This window comes from Tachyglossus aculeatus, chromosome 2 (genome assembly GCF_015852505.1).
Source record: "Tachyglossus aculeatus isolate mTacAcu1 chromosome 2, mTacAcu1.pri, whole genome shotgun sequence".
Classification (NCBI taxonomy): Eukaryota; Metazoa; Chordata; class Mammalia; order Monotremata; family Tachyglossidae; genus Tachyglossus; species Tachyglossus aculeatus.
In genome coordinates, this window is record NC_052067.1 from 134,514,232 (window position 1) to 134,531,523 (window position 17,292).

General features: G+C 46.9%; 1 protein-coding gene across 1 annotated transcript; it reads right to left on the reverse strand.

Annotated features, from left to right (window-relative positions):
• Positions 1-1,243: 1,243 nt before the first annotated feature.
• On the reverse strand, positions 1,244-2,191 carry LOC119942623 (olfactory receptor 52K1-like). Its single transcript, XM_038763500.1, has one exon. The coding sequence runs from the start codon at positions 2,189-2,191 to the stop codon at positions 1,244-1,246; it is 948 nt and encodes a 315-aa protein (XP_038619428.1).
• Between the last annotated feature and the right edge of the window lie 15,101 nt (positions 2,192-17,292).

Consider the following 17,292-nt stretch of genomic DNA (forward strand, 5'->3'; position numbering starts at 1 on the left):
TTAGGGGTAGGAGCCAGATTAGGGAAATGGGAAATGAGGAGAGGGAGAGGGAAAAGAGAAAACAGGGAGGGTAAGAGAGGTATAGCATAGGCATGGCAGAAGGGGTAACTAACTGCCTGCCTATCGTGAGCAGTCCAGGGCCTAAAAGAAATGAAACCAGCCCAGTGGAAATCAGTGAGGAATGGTAGTGAAAGAAGTCCAACGATCTGCCCAGCTGCCTGCTGTGGGGTGGGATCTCTGGAGAGTGGAGGCATAGTGCGAAGAGACAGTAGACGGAGAACTGAGACTCACATTGCAGCCTCCTCCTGCAGCTGTTCCAGCCTCTCAGTTCAGGGGTGGGAAAATAGGGAGGAATGAGTAGGAGTATGGGAAGGAGGATTTAGGGGACTGTGAGGCTTGGAGAGGTTGTCAGGGTGCTCAGATCAGGCAGAGACAATGTGCCGCAGTGTGACCTGGGAGGCAGCCACAGGAAGCAGAATGGGAGGGGGAAGTCCTGGTCTTTCTTCTATGCCCCATCCTTTTTTCAACCTAGCTATGCCTAATGAATTTTAGTGTCTGTCACCCCCCTGTAGACTGTAAGCTCCTTGGGGGCAGGGAATGTGATTACCAACTCTGTTGTATTCACCCAAGCTCTTACTTCAGTGTTCTGCACACAGTAGTGCTTAATCATTACCACTGATTGATTAATTGCTGATGTTCATAACTGCAACTGTGGTGAATAATGATTGACTGGTCTGGAGGCTGTGAGGGTGCAAATGGCCTTCCCTCTGCCATTTGGTCAACTATTTTGTTTTTAACAGGCTGGTCCCAGGCCTTTGCAGAAAGGTTCCACATCAGTCAGGTCAAAATCAATTCCTCCTACATTGATGAAAGCTTGTCCCTTCACTAGTGCAAATTCATCAGGAAAATATCCTCACCTTCTCCTGCAAACCCAGCTTCCACAGTCCCTGGTTCCCATGGAATTTCTGCCCTTCCTGACCTGCACTCTTCATCCTGAATTTGTCCCTTCTTCATTAGATTCAGCCCTGAGTAATAACCAGAGAGGCAGCATCTCTGACCATACAACCCCCACAAAAGTGTCAGTAAAACCTGAACAATTCACAAGTAGCAATGTACAGGTGAGGCTCAATTTAAACATGAAGCCCTTACCAATATCTACCCATGCATACATATGCATACATGTTTAGTTATAGTGTTTGGAGACAAGCAATGCTGGGTGCCCTGGAAAAACAAAGACCGAGATCTACTGTTTGGAGACTGTCGCCTTGTTAGAAAAAAAGACAAAAATCACCCAGTCCCGGATCTGCTTTGTCTTGGCCCCGTAGACCAGAGGGTTCACTGCAGGGGGCACCAGGACGTAGATGCTGGCAAAGATGATGTGGATGGATGGCGACACCTTTGTGCTAATGCGGTGGGTCAGGAAGCTGAAAAGAGCAGGCACATAAATTGTTAGGAAGGCACAGACATGGGCAGCACAAGTTCTCAATGCTTTGGACCAGGCTTTGTTTGAGGAGAGCCGGAAAACAGCCTGAAGGATCCAGACATAGGTCATGGTGATGAGACCCACGTCTAGTGCCACTACAAAAAGAGCTATACTGATGCCATAGATCCAGTTGATGATTGCTTTGGAGGAGGCCAGCTTCACCACAGCCATGTGCTCACAGTACACGTGGTGGATAACATTGTGGGTGCAGAAGGTCAGATGCCTGATAAGGACAATACATGGGAACACCATGATGGCTGCCCGGACAGATGCCACCAACCCCATCAATACCACCACCTTGTTAGTCAAAATGGTGGTGTAACACAGTGGTTGGCAGATGGCCACATAATGGTCAAAGGCCATGGCCACTAGGAGGGCTGACTCAATGATGGAGAAGGTGTGAATGAAGTACAGCTGGACCAGGCAGGTATCAAAACCAATGTCATGGTCATCCAGCCAGAAGATGCTGAGCATCTTGGGAGCTGGGGAAGAGGAGAGAGCCAAGTCATTGAGAGCCAGCATACAGAGGAAGAAGTACATGGGCTGGTGGAGGCTTGACTCCATCCTGATGATGAGGATGATGAGGCAGTTCCCCAGGCTGTACAAGAGGAAGACAGGGATGCTGAGCCAGGGGTGAAACTTTTCCAGCCCAGGAATGCCAATGAGGAAGAAGGAGGATAGGGGCTGTCCTGTGGTGTTGCCAGCCATAGTGATGTGTCCCGGACCTCAGTTTCAGATTATATTACCTGATCCTGGCCTATGTATGACAACAGAAGAGAAGGTAAAGCCATTAGCCATCAGGAGGTGGATCTGGACCATTATAATCACTGTTTACCATTATAATCACTGTTGAACCCTACACCAATCATTCGGTCAATCAGTCGTATTCATTGATTGCTTACTGTGTGCAGAGTTCTGTACTAAGAACTTTGGAGAATACAGGCTGACAGAGTTGGTAGATATCTTCCCTGCTCACAAGAACTTAAACTAGGGGATGGAATAATAGAACACAGTGTGACCAGTTGGATTTCCAGAGAAAATTAACTTTTCTATTTCCAATCCATCTACCCAAGAATTTCCCAGCATTGTGCAACTCAATTAAAATTGCCCCAAGCTACATTCACAAAACACTGTCTCACTGTAGAAAATGACTATGTTAGGTGAACATTTCTCCAAACTAAGTTTAGTGTCCTTACAGGTTAAAATGATGGGCTATGAAATGGGGAGAAGCTATCAAATTTTCTAAGTCCCCTTCGATCTAAGTGTTCATCCTACGCTGTTGATGCCATAGAAAGATGGGAAGACCTGGTCTAGCCCAACCTCTTGATTGATGCAGTAGAGCTGATGTGAGAGCAGCACCAAAAGGTTGGTAGTAAACAATTCAAAATCAATCCGGATTAATATTAGGCTCATGGAGAGATGAATTACTAGGGCCAGGCCACATTTCCCACGGTCTGGGACATTATCAATCACCCAAAGTCCTTGTCCCAAAGAGGTCATGCTTGGAGAATTGGTAGAGAGCCTGTGAACACCCTTCTCTGCTTTGCCCCATCATCTTCCCCGTTGACTTTTCAATACATCCGAACTATGTACACAGCAGAAACCTTTTATTGCTATTGCCACTGTACTGCTGCTTCTAGGCCATGGACAGCAGATTCCCCCCGGACCTGGTGCGGAGCTCCATCAAACAACAAAGGCACGCACTTCACCCTCCGGGTGGAATTCATAATCATGGTTAGTTGAGCAGCTGGGAAATTCCAGACACTTGCAGAAAAGTTGGATAAAGCCATGGTGAAGATGCAGCATGGCTTAGTGGAAAGAGCACCGGCTTGGGAGTCAGAGGACATGGGATCTAATCCTGGCTCCACCAGTTGTCTGCTGGTAGACAAGGTAAGCTTGACCTTGAGCAAACCGCTTAACTTGTCTGTGCCTCAGTTACCTCATCCGTATAATGGGAATTAAGACTGTGAGCCCCATGTGGGACAACCTGATTACCTTGTATCTACCCCAGTGCTTAAAACAGTGCTTGGCACATAGTAAGTTCTTAGCAAATACCATAAATATTATTGAGTGGTCTTAGGTTAGTAGAGGGAAGGTTTGAAGAATATAGGGGAAATGTTAGGGATGTTGGGTGGTCTGTCAGTAACCATGAGGATGAGGGAGAGGAGTCATTGCACAGATCCATCAAGCATCTTGGGTCCATGATGGGAGGCATACTCCTGGACTGGCTTGGTATAGTGTGTCACTCCAGAGTCTCTTTTCCACCCTCAAACCCTCTCTCCTCCGCCCCCTACTCCCACCTCTCCCCGACCCTCCTCCCCACCACCTTTCAGGGAATCCAGATAGCCTGACGAATTGAAAGCCCTGGGTCAGAGCTGACCTGGCAAAATTAACCTGACGGCACTAACCAGACAGAGCAGGCCAGACAGAGATGAGCGGGCAGAGCAGAACAGACAGAGATGACCAGACAGCTGACAGGACAGAGCTGATCATACAGAAAACACTAGACAACGTAGATCAGACAGATGATTGGGCAGACCAGATAGAACAGACTAGAAAGAACAGACTGGACTGAGCTGACCAGATAGAGATGACTGGACGGATCAGACAGAGCTGACCAGGCAGAGCTCACAGCATGGAACTGACTAGAGAGAGCAGACCAGAAAGAGATTACCAGACAAAAATGACCAGTTACAGCTGACCGAACAGAGTTGACAGCATAGAGCTGTCCATACAGAGCAGAGCAGACCAGACCAGACAGAGATGACCAGATAGGGCAGACTGGACAGAACAGACCAGATAGAGATGACCAGACAGCTGACAGTACAGAGCCGACCAAACAGAGCTGACAGGTCAGATCTGACCATGCAGAGCAGACCAGACCAGACAGGGCAGACTGGACAGAGCAGATCAGATAGAGATGACCAGACAGCTGACAGGATAGAACTGACCAGACAGAACAGACTAGACAGAACACTCCAGATAGAGATGACTAGACACACAAGACAGAGCTGCCCAGACAGAGCTCACAGCACAGAACTGACCAGACAAGGCCGACAAAAGAGATTACCATAAAAGACAAACAGAAAGAGATGACCTGACTAAACAAACCAGAGAGAGATGACCAACCACAACAAACCAGCTCGAGCAAACCACACAGAGATGACCAGGCAGAGCAGACTGGACAGAGATGACCAGACAAAGAAGACTAGACAGAGCTGACAGGATAAAGCTGACCAGACAGAGATGACCAGACAAAGAAGACTAGGAGTAGCCTGGCAAAGCTGACCTAATATAGACTACCAGACAGAGATTATCAGACAGAGCTGATAGGACAGAGCTGACCAGGCAGAGTCAGGCTGTCAGTCAGTCGTGCAGACCTATCGAGACATGCCCACTGGATTGCCAACTCCAGTGGGAAAAAATCTGTCTGTATCGGTTCAGACTAAAACTTTCAGCCTTTTCAGTGAGAGTAGTCAAATAAAAGTAGTCAGGCCAAACCAACCTAATACTTGCTGCTTATCAAGTCATATGCAATCAGAGTTGATAAAGAACACATGAAATACAGTTCTCCTTGCCAACCTCAGGGCTAAGCTCTTAGATTTTCCTGTCACGAGAAAAACAGTGGTTGATGGAATAAAGTCAAGACTGTCAGATTTATGGTACCTTGGGAAAGATTCTGGACTGTCAGTGGAAAACACAAATACACTTAACACTTGATTCCAACATTCTGCCTCTCACATACTCTTTTGGCATTCTGATCAGGTTGTGCTTTTCCTCTGCTAATTCTGTAAGTCATTCAATTTAATCCATTCCGTCATGCATGCTTTTGGTCCTTAAGTCCCGCCCTGAGGTTCTCCTGTTGCATTAATCATCCCCTGCAAAATCCAATTGGGTTTGCAGCTACCATGGATTTATTGGTAATAGTGACAGCATAACAGTGCTTTGTACATAGTAAGTGCTTAACAAATGTCATAATTATTATTATTATTACAGGGAAGTTCCCCAAGAAACACTCACAATATACAGAACTGATGCCCAGTGTCACAAGGGTGTTGGCAATGTCAGTTTTTCTAGGATACTGTCTGTAGCAGAGAACTTTAGCTGAGTAAATGTGAGATATTTGAGGGGAGCCCAAGGATGAAGTTCCTGGGTTGGAGAAAGATTTGGGAAACATATTCAGACTGTACCGCCTCTATCCAGTAACAATACTACTCTACCCAGGGCTTAGAACAGTGCTCAGCACATAGTAAGCGCTTAACAAATACCATAATTATTAATTATTATTATTACCTTTATCGACTCTCATGCCTATGGCCCATGCCAGGTTTTTCAGACTTTTAAGTCACCCTATAAATTCCCTGATACCGCCATATACACCATCTTTTACCCCTAATGGTCTTACCATCTGTTTTGTTGATAAAAGTGAACACAGCTGGTGTGATCTCTCTCAAATCTCACCTGGTGTTCTCCAGACCCACCCACCACCTCATCCCTCTTTGACTCTCAGTAAATTAGTGGTATTTATTCAGGCCTTTTTATGTGCAGAGCACTATATTAAGTAGTTGGAGGAGTACAATACAGCATAATAAACAGACACTTTACCTGCCAATAACTAGCTTTCAGTCTAAAAGGAACTCTCCCACCTTTCCCACCAGGATTTAAAGAGGAGCTCTCCTGTCTCCCACTATAACACAGCACACACACTTACCATAACCAAACCGTGCACTGTAGTTGGCTCTCCTCTGTCTCACCACTGTCCTGTAGTTCACATCCTTCCCTCTTCATATCTGTTAGACCACCACTCTTCCCATCTTCAAAACCCTACTAAATCACATCTCTCAGAAACTTCCTCACTGGCCTCTCACCCTACTCTTCCTTCCTCCTGGATTATCTCTGCACATGTGTCTGTGGCCCCCATTGACTTCATTACTTACCCCAACCAGAGGCCCACAGCTCATATACACATATTCGTGTATATTATTGGCAGTAGGGATTGTGTCCACCCAATTTATTGCACTGAACTCCCCAAAGCAATCCGTATACAGCAAGCACTCAATGAATAACATTGATTGATTGATTGATTGACTTGTCCAGAATCAGTGTTCCTCCCATGTCGCAGGAGCCCTCTGGCCTCTTTTCCACTGACACAGTGGCACTCTGCAGGTGGTTGCCTACCATATTCTGGGCATGAATGGACTCACCTCAGAGTCCGAGCACTCGGGTTCCTTAGGCCCGCCCAGTAGCTGCACTGTAGACTGGTTCCCCATAGGCCAAGCCCAAGCCCCATCCCCATCCCCAGGCACCTACTGGAGAACCTTCTACTGGAAGCAGGTTCCTGTGGTGTGTGGGGTGTGCGAGCCAGGCACAGGGCAGGGAGCTCTCTGCCCCGGGGCTCGTATGAAGGATCTTTATAATGTGGGCAGCACCTCTGAGACCACTGCTTCCTGGGCCCTGGCCAGGTCTCTCGTTCCACTAAGCACTCAGAGAAAGTGCATAAACCCCAGGAGGGGTGGGAAGGGGGCAGTGGAGACTGGATTTATGAACAACAGCTGTGTGCCCCAGGGGAATCCCCCCATCATCACTGGTCTCTGGGCCAGAAATCCCGAGGTTGCCACATCCATCTTCTCCCTTCAGCCGCTTGCAGCACGCCCAGCCTAGCCAGATGGGAGCTTCCTGTAGGACACTCCACAAGGAAACTCCCCAAATTCCTTTGTTAATCCGGTCCTCGTCCAACATCCCTCTCCCACTGAAATCCCTCCTGCCACAGTTTCTCCTATCTTGTCCTGAACAGGAATGGAGCGGATTTGCCCGAGGTCACATAGCATGCTAGTGGCATAGCTGGGAGCCCTAGACCCCAGCCAGGTCCCCTTTGGGTCAGGGGATCTACAAGTGGTGAGGGAGAACGGGGTGGAGAAGAAACAAATTCTCTGAACTTTGAACTTTGTCAAAGCCATGCAACAATGGGCTCCCTGATCCAGAGCATCAAGTCCCCTATGACTGACACCTGCCAGGCATATGATGCAATCTGAAGCTGGCCTAGTGTCTGCCCCTGGAATCAGTCATATGATGCAATCCATAAGTGTCCCAGGTCCCCAGCAGAAGAGACTGCATGGCACAGAGTAAGTCCCCTGAGCCTATATCATGGAGCTGTCCTGGGGAGGACTCTGAATGCCCTGCACCTCCTGCCCCCACTGTGGGGGATCAATGCTGGGGTGAGGGACCGGGGCAACCCCATGGCTCATGGTCAACTTGGAGACCTCTACATAGGGCTTTTTTATGGTATTTGTTATGTGCTTATTATGTGCCATGCATTGTACTAAGCTCTGGGGTAGGAATAAAGCTGTCAGGTTGGGCACAGTCCCTGTCTCCCATGGGGCTTACAGTCTTAATCCCCATTCTACAGAAGAGATAATTGAGGCACAGAGAAGTTCAGTAATAATAATAATTATGGTATTTGTTAAGTACTTACTATGTGCCAATCAATCAATCAATCATATTTATTGAGTGTTTACTGTGTTTAAAGCATTGTACTAAGTACTTTGGAGAGTACACTATAACAACAAACACATATTCCTGCCCACAACAAGCTCAATGTCTAGAGAGGGAGACATAAATAGATAGATAGATAAATAAATAAATTATATATATACTATAATATATATTACATATATGGATAAATACATATGTACTGTGGGGATGGGACGGAGGATGAATGAAGGAGCAAGGAAGAGTGCACAGAAAGAGGTGGGAGAAGAGGAGAGGAGGGTTTAGTCAGAGAAGGCTTCTTGGAGGAGATGTGTCTTCAATAAGGTTTTGAAGTGGGGGAGAGCAATTATCTGTCTGACATGAGAAGGGAGGGCATTCCAGGCCAGAGGTAGAATATGGGCGAGAGGTAGGCGGTGAGGTAGGCGAGATTGAGGTACAGTGAGAAAGTTAGCATTAGAGGAACAAAGTATGAGGGCTGGGTTGTATTAGGAGAGTAGCGAGGTGAAGTAGGAGAGGGCAAAGGGCTTAAGCGCTAAGTACAGTGCTCTGCACACAGTAAGCGCTCAATAAATACGATTGATTGATTAAGTGCTTTAAAGCCAATGGTGAGCAGTTTTTGTTTGATGTGGAGGTGGATGGGCAATCACTGGCATTTCTTGAGGAGGGAGAAAACATGGTCTGAACGTTTTGAAGGAAAAAGATTCTGGCAGCAGCTGGAGTGGGGAGAGACAGGAGGCAGGGAGGTCAGAAATTAGGCTGATACAATAATCAAGGTGGACTAGGATAAGTGCTTGTATTACCGTGGTGGCAGTTTGGATGAAGAGGAAGAGGAGGATTTTGGTGATGTGGATGGATTTTGGCGATGTACTACAAGCACTACTAGACTTGGATACAAGCAAATCGGGTTGGACAATCCCTGTCCCACGTGGGGCTCACAGTCTTAATCCTCATTTTACAGATGAGCTAACCGAGGCACAGAGAAATTAAGTGATTTGCCCAAGGTCACACAGCAGACAAGTGGCAGAGCTGAGATTAGAACCCGGGTCTCTGGCCCCATGGTGAACTGAAGGTGTGATGGGAAGGAATGATGGGTGGCGAAAGGGCGGCAAGGAGTATTTAAGAATTATTGCCTTCTCCCATTTTCAGTTATATGGAAATTAATTTATAGGAAGCTGCCCTCCTTTCAATTATGTCTATCATCTTTTTCCTGGAGCCAACTCTCAGTCCTCCTCCCAGGCAACACAGGCAAGGAACAGACAAGACTCCCAAGAAGCCACAGAAGCTGTGCTTTGGTTTTCCTTCCTGCTTCCTCCTAACCTCTTAGCTGCCTTTAACACTGTGGACCACCCTCTTCTCCTTGAAACTATATCCAACCTTGGCTTCACTGACACTGTCCTTTCCTGGTTCTCCTCCTTTCTCTCTGACCGCTTCTTCTCGGTCTCTTTTGTAGGATCCTCCTCTGCTTCCCACCGTCTGATAATGAGAGTCCTTCAAGGCTCAATTCTGGGTCCCCATCTATTCTCCATCCCCACCCACTCCCTCGGAGAACTCATTCACAACCACAGTTTCAATTACCATCTCTATGTGGATGATTCCCTCTAGACTGTAAGCTTGTTGTGGGCAGGGAATGAATCTGTTGTATTGTACTGTCCCAAGCACTTATTAAAGTGCTCTGCACACAGTAAGTGCTCAGTAAATACAGTTGATTCCCAAATCTACATCACTAACCCAGCTCTTTCTCCTTTTCTGCAGTCTCATATTTCCTTCTGCCTTTGGGACATCACCACCTGGATGTCCCACCAGACCTCAAACTAAAGATGTCCAAAACAGAACGACATATCTTCCCAACCAAGCACTGCCCTTCTCTTGTCTTTCCCATCAGTATAGATATCACTATCCGCCCTACCTCACAAGCCCATAACCTTGGTGTTGTTGACTCATCTCTTTCATCCAACTCAGATATTCAATCTGCCACCAAATCCTGTTGATTCTACCTTCACGCCATCACCAAAATCCACCGTTTTCTCCTCACCTAAACTGCCTCCATGTTAATCAAAACATTTATCCTATCCTGCCTTGACTACTGCATCTACCCCCTCACTGACCTTCTTGCCTCCTGTCTCTCCCACTTCCAGTCCATACTTCACTCTGCTGCATGAATCATTTTACTAAAAAAGTCAGTCCATGGCCATGTCACTCCTCAAGAACCTCCAGTGGCTGCCTAGCCACCTCCACATCAAACAGAAACTCCTTACCAAAAGCTTTAAAGGACTCATTTATCTCAGCCCCTCCTATCTTACCTCACTGATTTCCTACTGCAGCCCTGAACACATATGTCACTCCTTTAGTGGGAGTTTCCTCATTCTCATGTATCTGAATATCTACCCTGTTTCCATGTTCTCCTTCTAGCTTGGAACTCCCTTCCCCTCACATTAGACCATGACTCTTCCCACCTTCAAAGCCTTATTGAGGTTACAGCATGGCATAGTGGATAAATCATGGGCCTAGGTGTCAGAAGGTCATGGATCCTATTCCCAGATCTACCAATTGTCTGCTGTGTGGCCTTGGGTGAGCCGCTTCACTTCTCTGTGCCTCAGTTACCTCATCTATAAAGATTGCGAACCCCATGTGGGACAAGGACTGTGCCTAACTTGATTTCCTTGTATCCACTTCAGTGATTAGTACAGTGCCTGGCACATAATAAGCACTTAACAAATGCCAGAATTACTATTATTATCTCTTCCAAATCCTTTCCTGATTAAGCCCTCTTTCCCTGGCTCCCTCTCCCTTCTCCATCACCTATGCACTTGTATCTATATGACCTTTGGACATTTGGTACTTGCCCCCACCTCAGCCCCACAAGAACTATGTACATATCTATCAATTATCTATTATTTGTTTATTTATTTATTTATTTATTTATTTATTTATTTATTTATTTATTTATTTATTTATATCATTGTCTCTCTCTTTTTCTCCCTCTAGACTGTGAACTTATTGTGGGCAGAGAACATGTCTACCAACTCTGTTATATTGTAGTAATAATAATAATAACAATGGAACTTGTTAAGCACTTACTATGTGCCAGGCACTGTACTAAGCACTAGGGTAGATACAAGCAAATTAGACACAGTCCCTGTCCCACATGAGGATCACAGTCTCAATCCCCATTTTACAGATGAGGTAACTGGTCACACAGCAGACAAGTGGTGGAACCAGGATTAGAACTCCCAGGCCTGTGTTCTAATCACCATGCCATGCTGCTTCTCCCAAGTACTCTCCCAAGTGCTCAGTACAGTGCTCAGTACACAATAAGTGCTCAATCTATCTATCTATCCCAAACAGAGAGTAGCATAGATGTCATAAATGTTAAATATGGCAACCTGAGGGGTGCTTACCGAGCTAGAAGAAAAATTGCCCATCAGTGGGAGTCTTTAAAACTAACCTCATATCACCTGAAAAGACTTGGAGGTAAGGTGGGTGGAGGAAGAGTGGGGAAGAGTATTTAAGAATACTTAAATAATTGTCTTTATCCATTTCCAATTGTATAGGAATTAATTAATAGAAGACCACCCTTCTTTTGGCCATTTTTCAATATCTCTCTGACATGCGTCGGTCAATTATCAATTTTAATTTAATTCCCACAATGTGCTGAGTACTGTAGGAGGCTCTGAAGAGGATAGCTGCAAAATTCATTCATTCATTCAATTGTATTTACTGAGTGTTTACTGTGTGCAGAGCACTGCACTAAGCTCTTGGAAGAGTACAATATAACAATAAACAGACACAAACTCTGCCTTCATTAAGCTTACAGTCTATCACCCCACTTAATCAATATGAATTGAAGCAGTGTTGTCTAGTGGAAAGAGCCACGGGCATGGTAGTCAGAGGGTGTGGTTACTAATCCCGGCTCCACCACATGTCTGCTGTGTGACCTTGGGCAAATCACTACATTTCTTTGTGCCTAATTTACCTCATCTGTAAAATGGGGATTAAGACTGTGAGCCCCAACTGGGACAGGAACTGTGTCCAACCTGATTACCGGCCTGCTGTTGGGTAGGGACCGTCTCTATATGTTGCCAACTTGCACTTCCCAAGTGCTTAGTACAGTGCTCTGCACACAGTAAGCACTCAGTAAATATGATTGAATGAATGAATTACCTTGTATCTACCTGAGTGCTTAGAGCAGTGCTTGGCACATGGTAGGTGCTTAACAAATATCATAATTATTATTATTATTAGCCCATATTTTCAGATCTGTTCTTTATTTTGACCATCCACTCTCATGCCTGATTTCTCTTTGAAAACCAACTTGGGCATCTACAAATAGAGCTGTTCCTACATTGTGATAAAGTGGGAGAAAAAGGAACATTACAGTCCTTTCATTTTACCAGGAAAAGATGTCTTTGATAAACCTTGTTTTAATCATAAATGTTGAGGATATAGGGTGTGAATAGGAAACAAAAATTGACAAGCCCTGGGCCATCAGTTGACAAGCTCTGCCCGGTATTGCATTGGGAAGTGAAGGTGCTTTTCTCCCAGGGCCAAAGGGCAACAACAGACAAGCACACCCACCTTTGGGCCCCTCTTGGTTGCCAACATCCTACTCCACAGTCCATTCCCAGTCTGGGCCACTGGAGATTTAGGGTGAAGATGGGGGCCTGAGACCCAGGAACCTCCCCAAACTGTTCTCTTCCCAGATCCAAAACACCAACCACGCCCTACATCATTCCCTATTCCAACCATCCCACTCAGGTTGCTGTGGACAGGGTAAACATGGAATCAGTTTCTACCACATCCCATGCACCAGGGAAAAGATTCATCCACTTCAATGCTTGAGGGCCAGATTTCAAGAGCTATGTTACCCAGGACCCTCTCCCTTGGGCGTGTGGTTGTGCTGGGCAGGAAGGCCCTGTTTACAAGGCACATTATCATTGGCCAGCTCCTTGGAGGCTCCCAGCAGCCCCAAGGCCCAGCCTGCCCTCCCCCTGCAGCTGCACAGTGACTCCCTCCTGCCCTTCCTCACAATAAACGCACAGAGCACTACAGCTTCAGCCCTGATGGAGCCCAAAGGATGAGCTGTATTCCAGTTGTAGCCCCCTGTCAGAGAGAAGCCCCAGCCCATCTGCACTCCACTGGTGAGTACGTCAGTGCAGGCAGTCTTGGCCTGGGGAGGACTGGTTGTGAGAAGCAGAATTTCATTCATTCATTGACTCATTCAATCGTATTTATTGAGCGCTTACTGTGTGCAGAGCACTGTACTAAGCGCTTGGGAAGTACAGGTTGGCAATATATAGAGACGGTCCCTACCCAACAGTGTGCTCACAGTCTAGAAGGGGGAGACAGAGAACAAAACTAAACATATTAACAAAATAAAATAAATAGAATATGTACAAGTAAAATGAATAAATAGAGTAATAGTGCGTACAAACATATATACATATATACAGGTGCTGTGGGGAAGGGAAGGAGGTAAGGCAAGGGGGATGGAGAGGGGAAGGAGGGGGAGAGGAAGGAGGGGGCTCAGTCTGGGAAGGTCTCTTGGAGGAGGTGAGTGCTCAGTGGGGCCTTGAAGGGAGGAAGAGAGCTAGCTTGGTGGATGTGGGGAGGGAGGGCATTCCAGGCCAGGAGAATGACGTGGGCCGGGGGTTGACGGCGGGACAGGTGAGAATGAGGCATGGTGAGGAGATTAGCGGCAGAGGAGTGGAGGGTGCAGGTTGGGCTGTAGAAGGAGAGAAGGGAGGTGAGGTAGGAGGGGGCGAAGTGATGGAGAGCCTTGAAGCCCAGGGTGAGGAGTTTCTGCCTGATGCGCAGGTTGATTGGTAGGCACTGGAGATTTTTGAGGAGGGGAGTAACATGCCCAGAGCGTTTCTGGACAAAGACAATCTGGGCAGCGGCGTGAAGTATGGATTGAAGTGGGGAGAGACAGGAGGATGGGAGATCAGAGAGGAGGCTGATACAGTACTCCAGATGGGATAGGATGAGAGCTTGAACGAGCAGGGTAGTGGTTTGTATGGAGAGGAAAGGGCGGATCTTGGCAGTGTTGCGGAGGGGACCGGCAAGCAGAATCAGACTCCTCCTGAAAGGGCTTGTGGAGACAGCTCAATCCATCAATCAACAGTATTCGCTGAGCACTTACTGTGTGCAGAGAACTTTACTAAGTACTTGGAAGAGTTCAAGGTAACAGAGATGGTAGACCCGTTCCCTACCCACAGTCTAGAGATACACATTACTATAAATAATTATGGATATGTTCATAAGTGCTGTGGGTCTGAGGGAGGGGTGAATAAAGGGTACAAATCCAAGTGTAAGGGTGATGCAGAAGGGAGTGAGAAAAAAGGAATGGAGGGCCTAGTCGGGGAAAACCCCTTGGAGGAGATGTGCCTTCAATATGGCTTTGAAGATGGGGAGAGTTATCGTCTGTAAGATATGAAAAGGGAGACTTCTAGACTGTGAGCCCACTATTGGGTAGGGATTGTCTCTATATGTTGCCAACTTGTACTTCCCAAGCACTTAGTACAGTGTTCTGCACACAGTAAGCGCTCAATAAATATGATTGATTGATTGATTGATTGAGAGCATTCCCGGCCCAAGGCAGGACATGGGTGAGAGGTCGACATTGAGATAGATTATATCGAGGTACATTGAGTAAGTTGACATAGGAGGAGTGAAGTGTACAGGTTGGGGTCGTGTGAATAAGACAGATGACTCTATATCTCGCTCACTGCTTCTGAAGAACAAATAGTTGAAGGTGGCAGTCTGGGAGGGAGGGAAGAGAGTGCTTTGTTCAGGTGAGATGGGATGAGGTCAGAGGCGTAGGTAGGTGAAGTGGGTGGATTTTGAGAGAAGGCAGATCTACTCTTGAGATACTGCTGGGAAAGATGGGAAAGTTGAAGAAAGGGCAGGAGGGAGGGATTGGAGAAGAGCAGGGGAGATTTTTAGGGAGATCATGTTAGTGATTCCAATTTTCTCAGTGAAGTATGTGGCCAGCTCATTAAGGGCCAGAGTTGGGGGTGGCAGAGAGGCTGGGTGTTTGGAGTTTACCAACTGAAACAACTGGCAAGAGCAATGGGCACAGGACTCAATACGAATGGAGAAATAGTGTTGCTGGGCAGAGGAGACAGCAAAGTTGAAGCATGCAAAGTTGAACTGGAAGTAGATGAGGTCAGCCTGATATCTGGATTTCCACCAGCAGCACTCTGTGGCTCATTCATAGGCATGAAGGAAGCAGATTGTGATTTTGGTTTGTTGTCTGTCTCCCACTTTTAGACTGTGAGCTCGTTGCTGGATAGGAACCGTCTCTATACGTTGCTGATTTGTACTTCCCAAGTGCTCAGCACAGTGCTTTGCACACAGTAAGAGCTCAATAAATACGATTGAATGAATGAATAAGTGAATCCAGGGCTGTGGGTTACTGGTACATGATTCATGAGGGAATAAGGGATTGAGTGAGTTGAGTTCAGTGGAGAGGTTGGTGTTGAGGGTGTCAATTTGATACTTACCAAGTGCTTAGTACAGTACTCTGCACACAGTAAGTGCTCAATAAATACAATTGAATGAATGAATGAATGAATGAATCAAAGAAAAGCAGTTTGCGTATGGAGGCTAAATGGTTCACGCTAACTTGAGAAAATTGGATAGGGTCAAAAGATCAGAGGCCTCTGTTGGGGAACAGGACAGATTTGTTGAGTGGGAGTGTGTGGGAGAGAAGGTAGGAGAGGACGTTGTGGTCAGATAGAGGCATTTCAGAGTTGGTGCGGGAAGAGATTGTACAATGACTAGAGATTATGAGGACTAGGGAGTGTTCAAGTTGGTGAATGGGCAAGGTGGGATGGAGCAGGAGGTCAGTGGAGTTGAGAAGTAATAGCAAGTTTGTAGCAGAAGGGTCATCAGGAACATCTATTTGGATAGTGAAGTCCCCAAGGATCAGTGTAGAGATGGAGATAGAAGGAACATCATCATCATCATCAATCGTATTTATTGAACACTTACTGTGTGCAGAGCACTGTACTAAGTGCTTGGGAAGTACAAATTGGCAACATATAGAGACAGTCCCTACCCAACAGTGGGCTCACAGTCTAAAAGGGGGAGACAAAACCAAACATACTACAAAATAAAATAGAATAGATAAGTACAAGTGAAATAATTAAATAAATAAATAGAGTAATAAATATGTACAAACATATATACATATATACAGGTGCCGTGGGGAAGGGAAGGAGGTAAGATGTGGGGATGGAGGGGGGACGAGGGGGAGAGGAAGGAACGGGCTCAGTCTGGGAAGGCCTCCTGGAGGAGGTAAGCTCTCAGTAGGGCCTTGAAGGGAGGAAGAGAGCTAGCTTGGTGGATGGGCAGAGGGAAGGCATTCCAGGCCTGGGGAATGACGTGGGCCGGGGGTCGATGGCAGGACAGGCGAGAACGAGGTACGGTGAGGAGATTAGCAGCAGAGGAGTGGAGGGTGCAGGGTGGGCTGTAGAAGGAAAGAAGGGAGGTGAGGTAGGAGGGGGCGAGGTGATGGGCAGCTTTGAAGCCCAGGGTGAGGAGTTTCTGCCTGATGTGCAGATTGATTGGTAGCCACTGGAGATTTTTGAGGAGGGGAGTAATATGCCCAGAGCGTTTCTGGACAAAGATAATCCGGGCAGCAGCATGAAGTATGGATTGAAGTGGGGAGAGACACGAGGATGGGAGATCAGAGAGAAGGCTGATGCAGTAGTCCAGATGGGATATAATGAGAGCTTGAATGAGCAGGGTAGCAGTATGGATGGAGAGGAAAGGGCGGATCTTGGCAATGTTACGGAGCGGAGACCGGCAGGTTTTGGTGACGGCTTGGATGTGAGGGGTGAATGAGAGAGTGGAGTCGAGGATGACACCAAGGTTGCGGGCTTGTGAGATGGGAAGGATGGTAGTGCCATCAACAGAGATGGGAAAGTCAGGGGGAGGGCAAGGTTTGGGAGGGAAGACAAGGAGTTCAGTCTTGGACATGTTGAGCTTTAGGTGGCGGGCAGACATCCAGATGGAGATGCCCTGAAGGCAGGAGGAGATGCGAGCCTGGAGAGAGGGGGAGAGAGCAGGGGCAGAGATGTAGATGTGGGTGTCATCAGCGTAGAGATGATAGTTGAAGCCGTGGGAGCGAATGAGGTCACCAAGGGAGTGCGTGTAGATTGAGAACAGAAGGGGACCAAGCGCTGAACCTTGGGGAACCCCCACAGTAAGAGGATGAGAGGGGGAGGAGGAGCCAGCAAAAGAGACTGAGGATGAATGACCGGAGAGGTAAGAGGAGAACCAGGAGAGGACGGAGTCTGTGAAGCCAATGTCAGATA

Bases quoted from the DNA above. Each gene is read 5' to 3' on its own strand.
- LOC119942623 (XM_038763500.1), bottom strand. From the start codon at position 2,191: ATGGCTGGCAACACCACAGGACAGCCCCTATCCTCCTTCTTCCTCATT.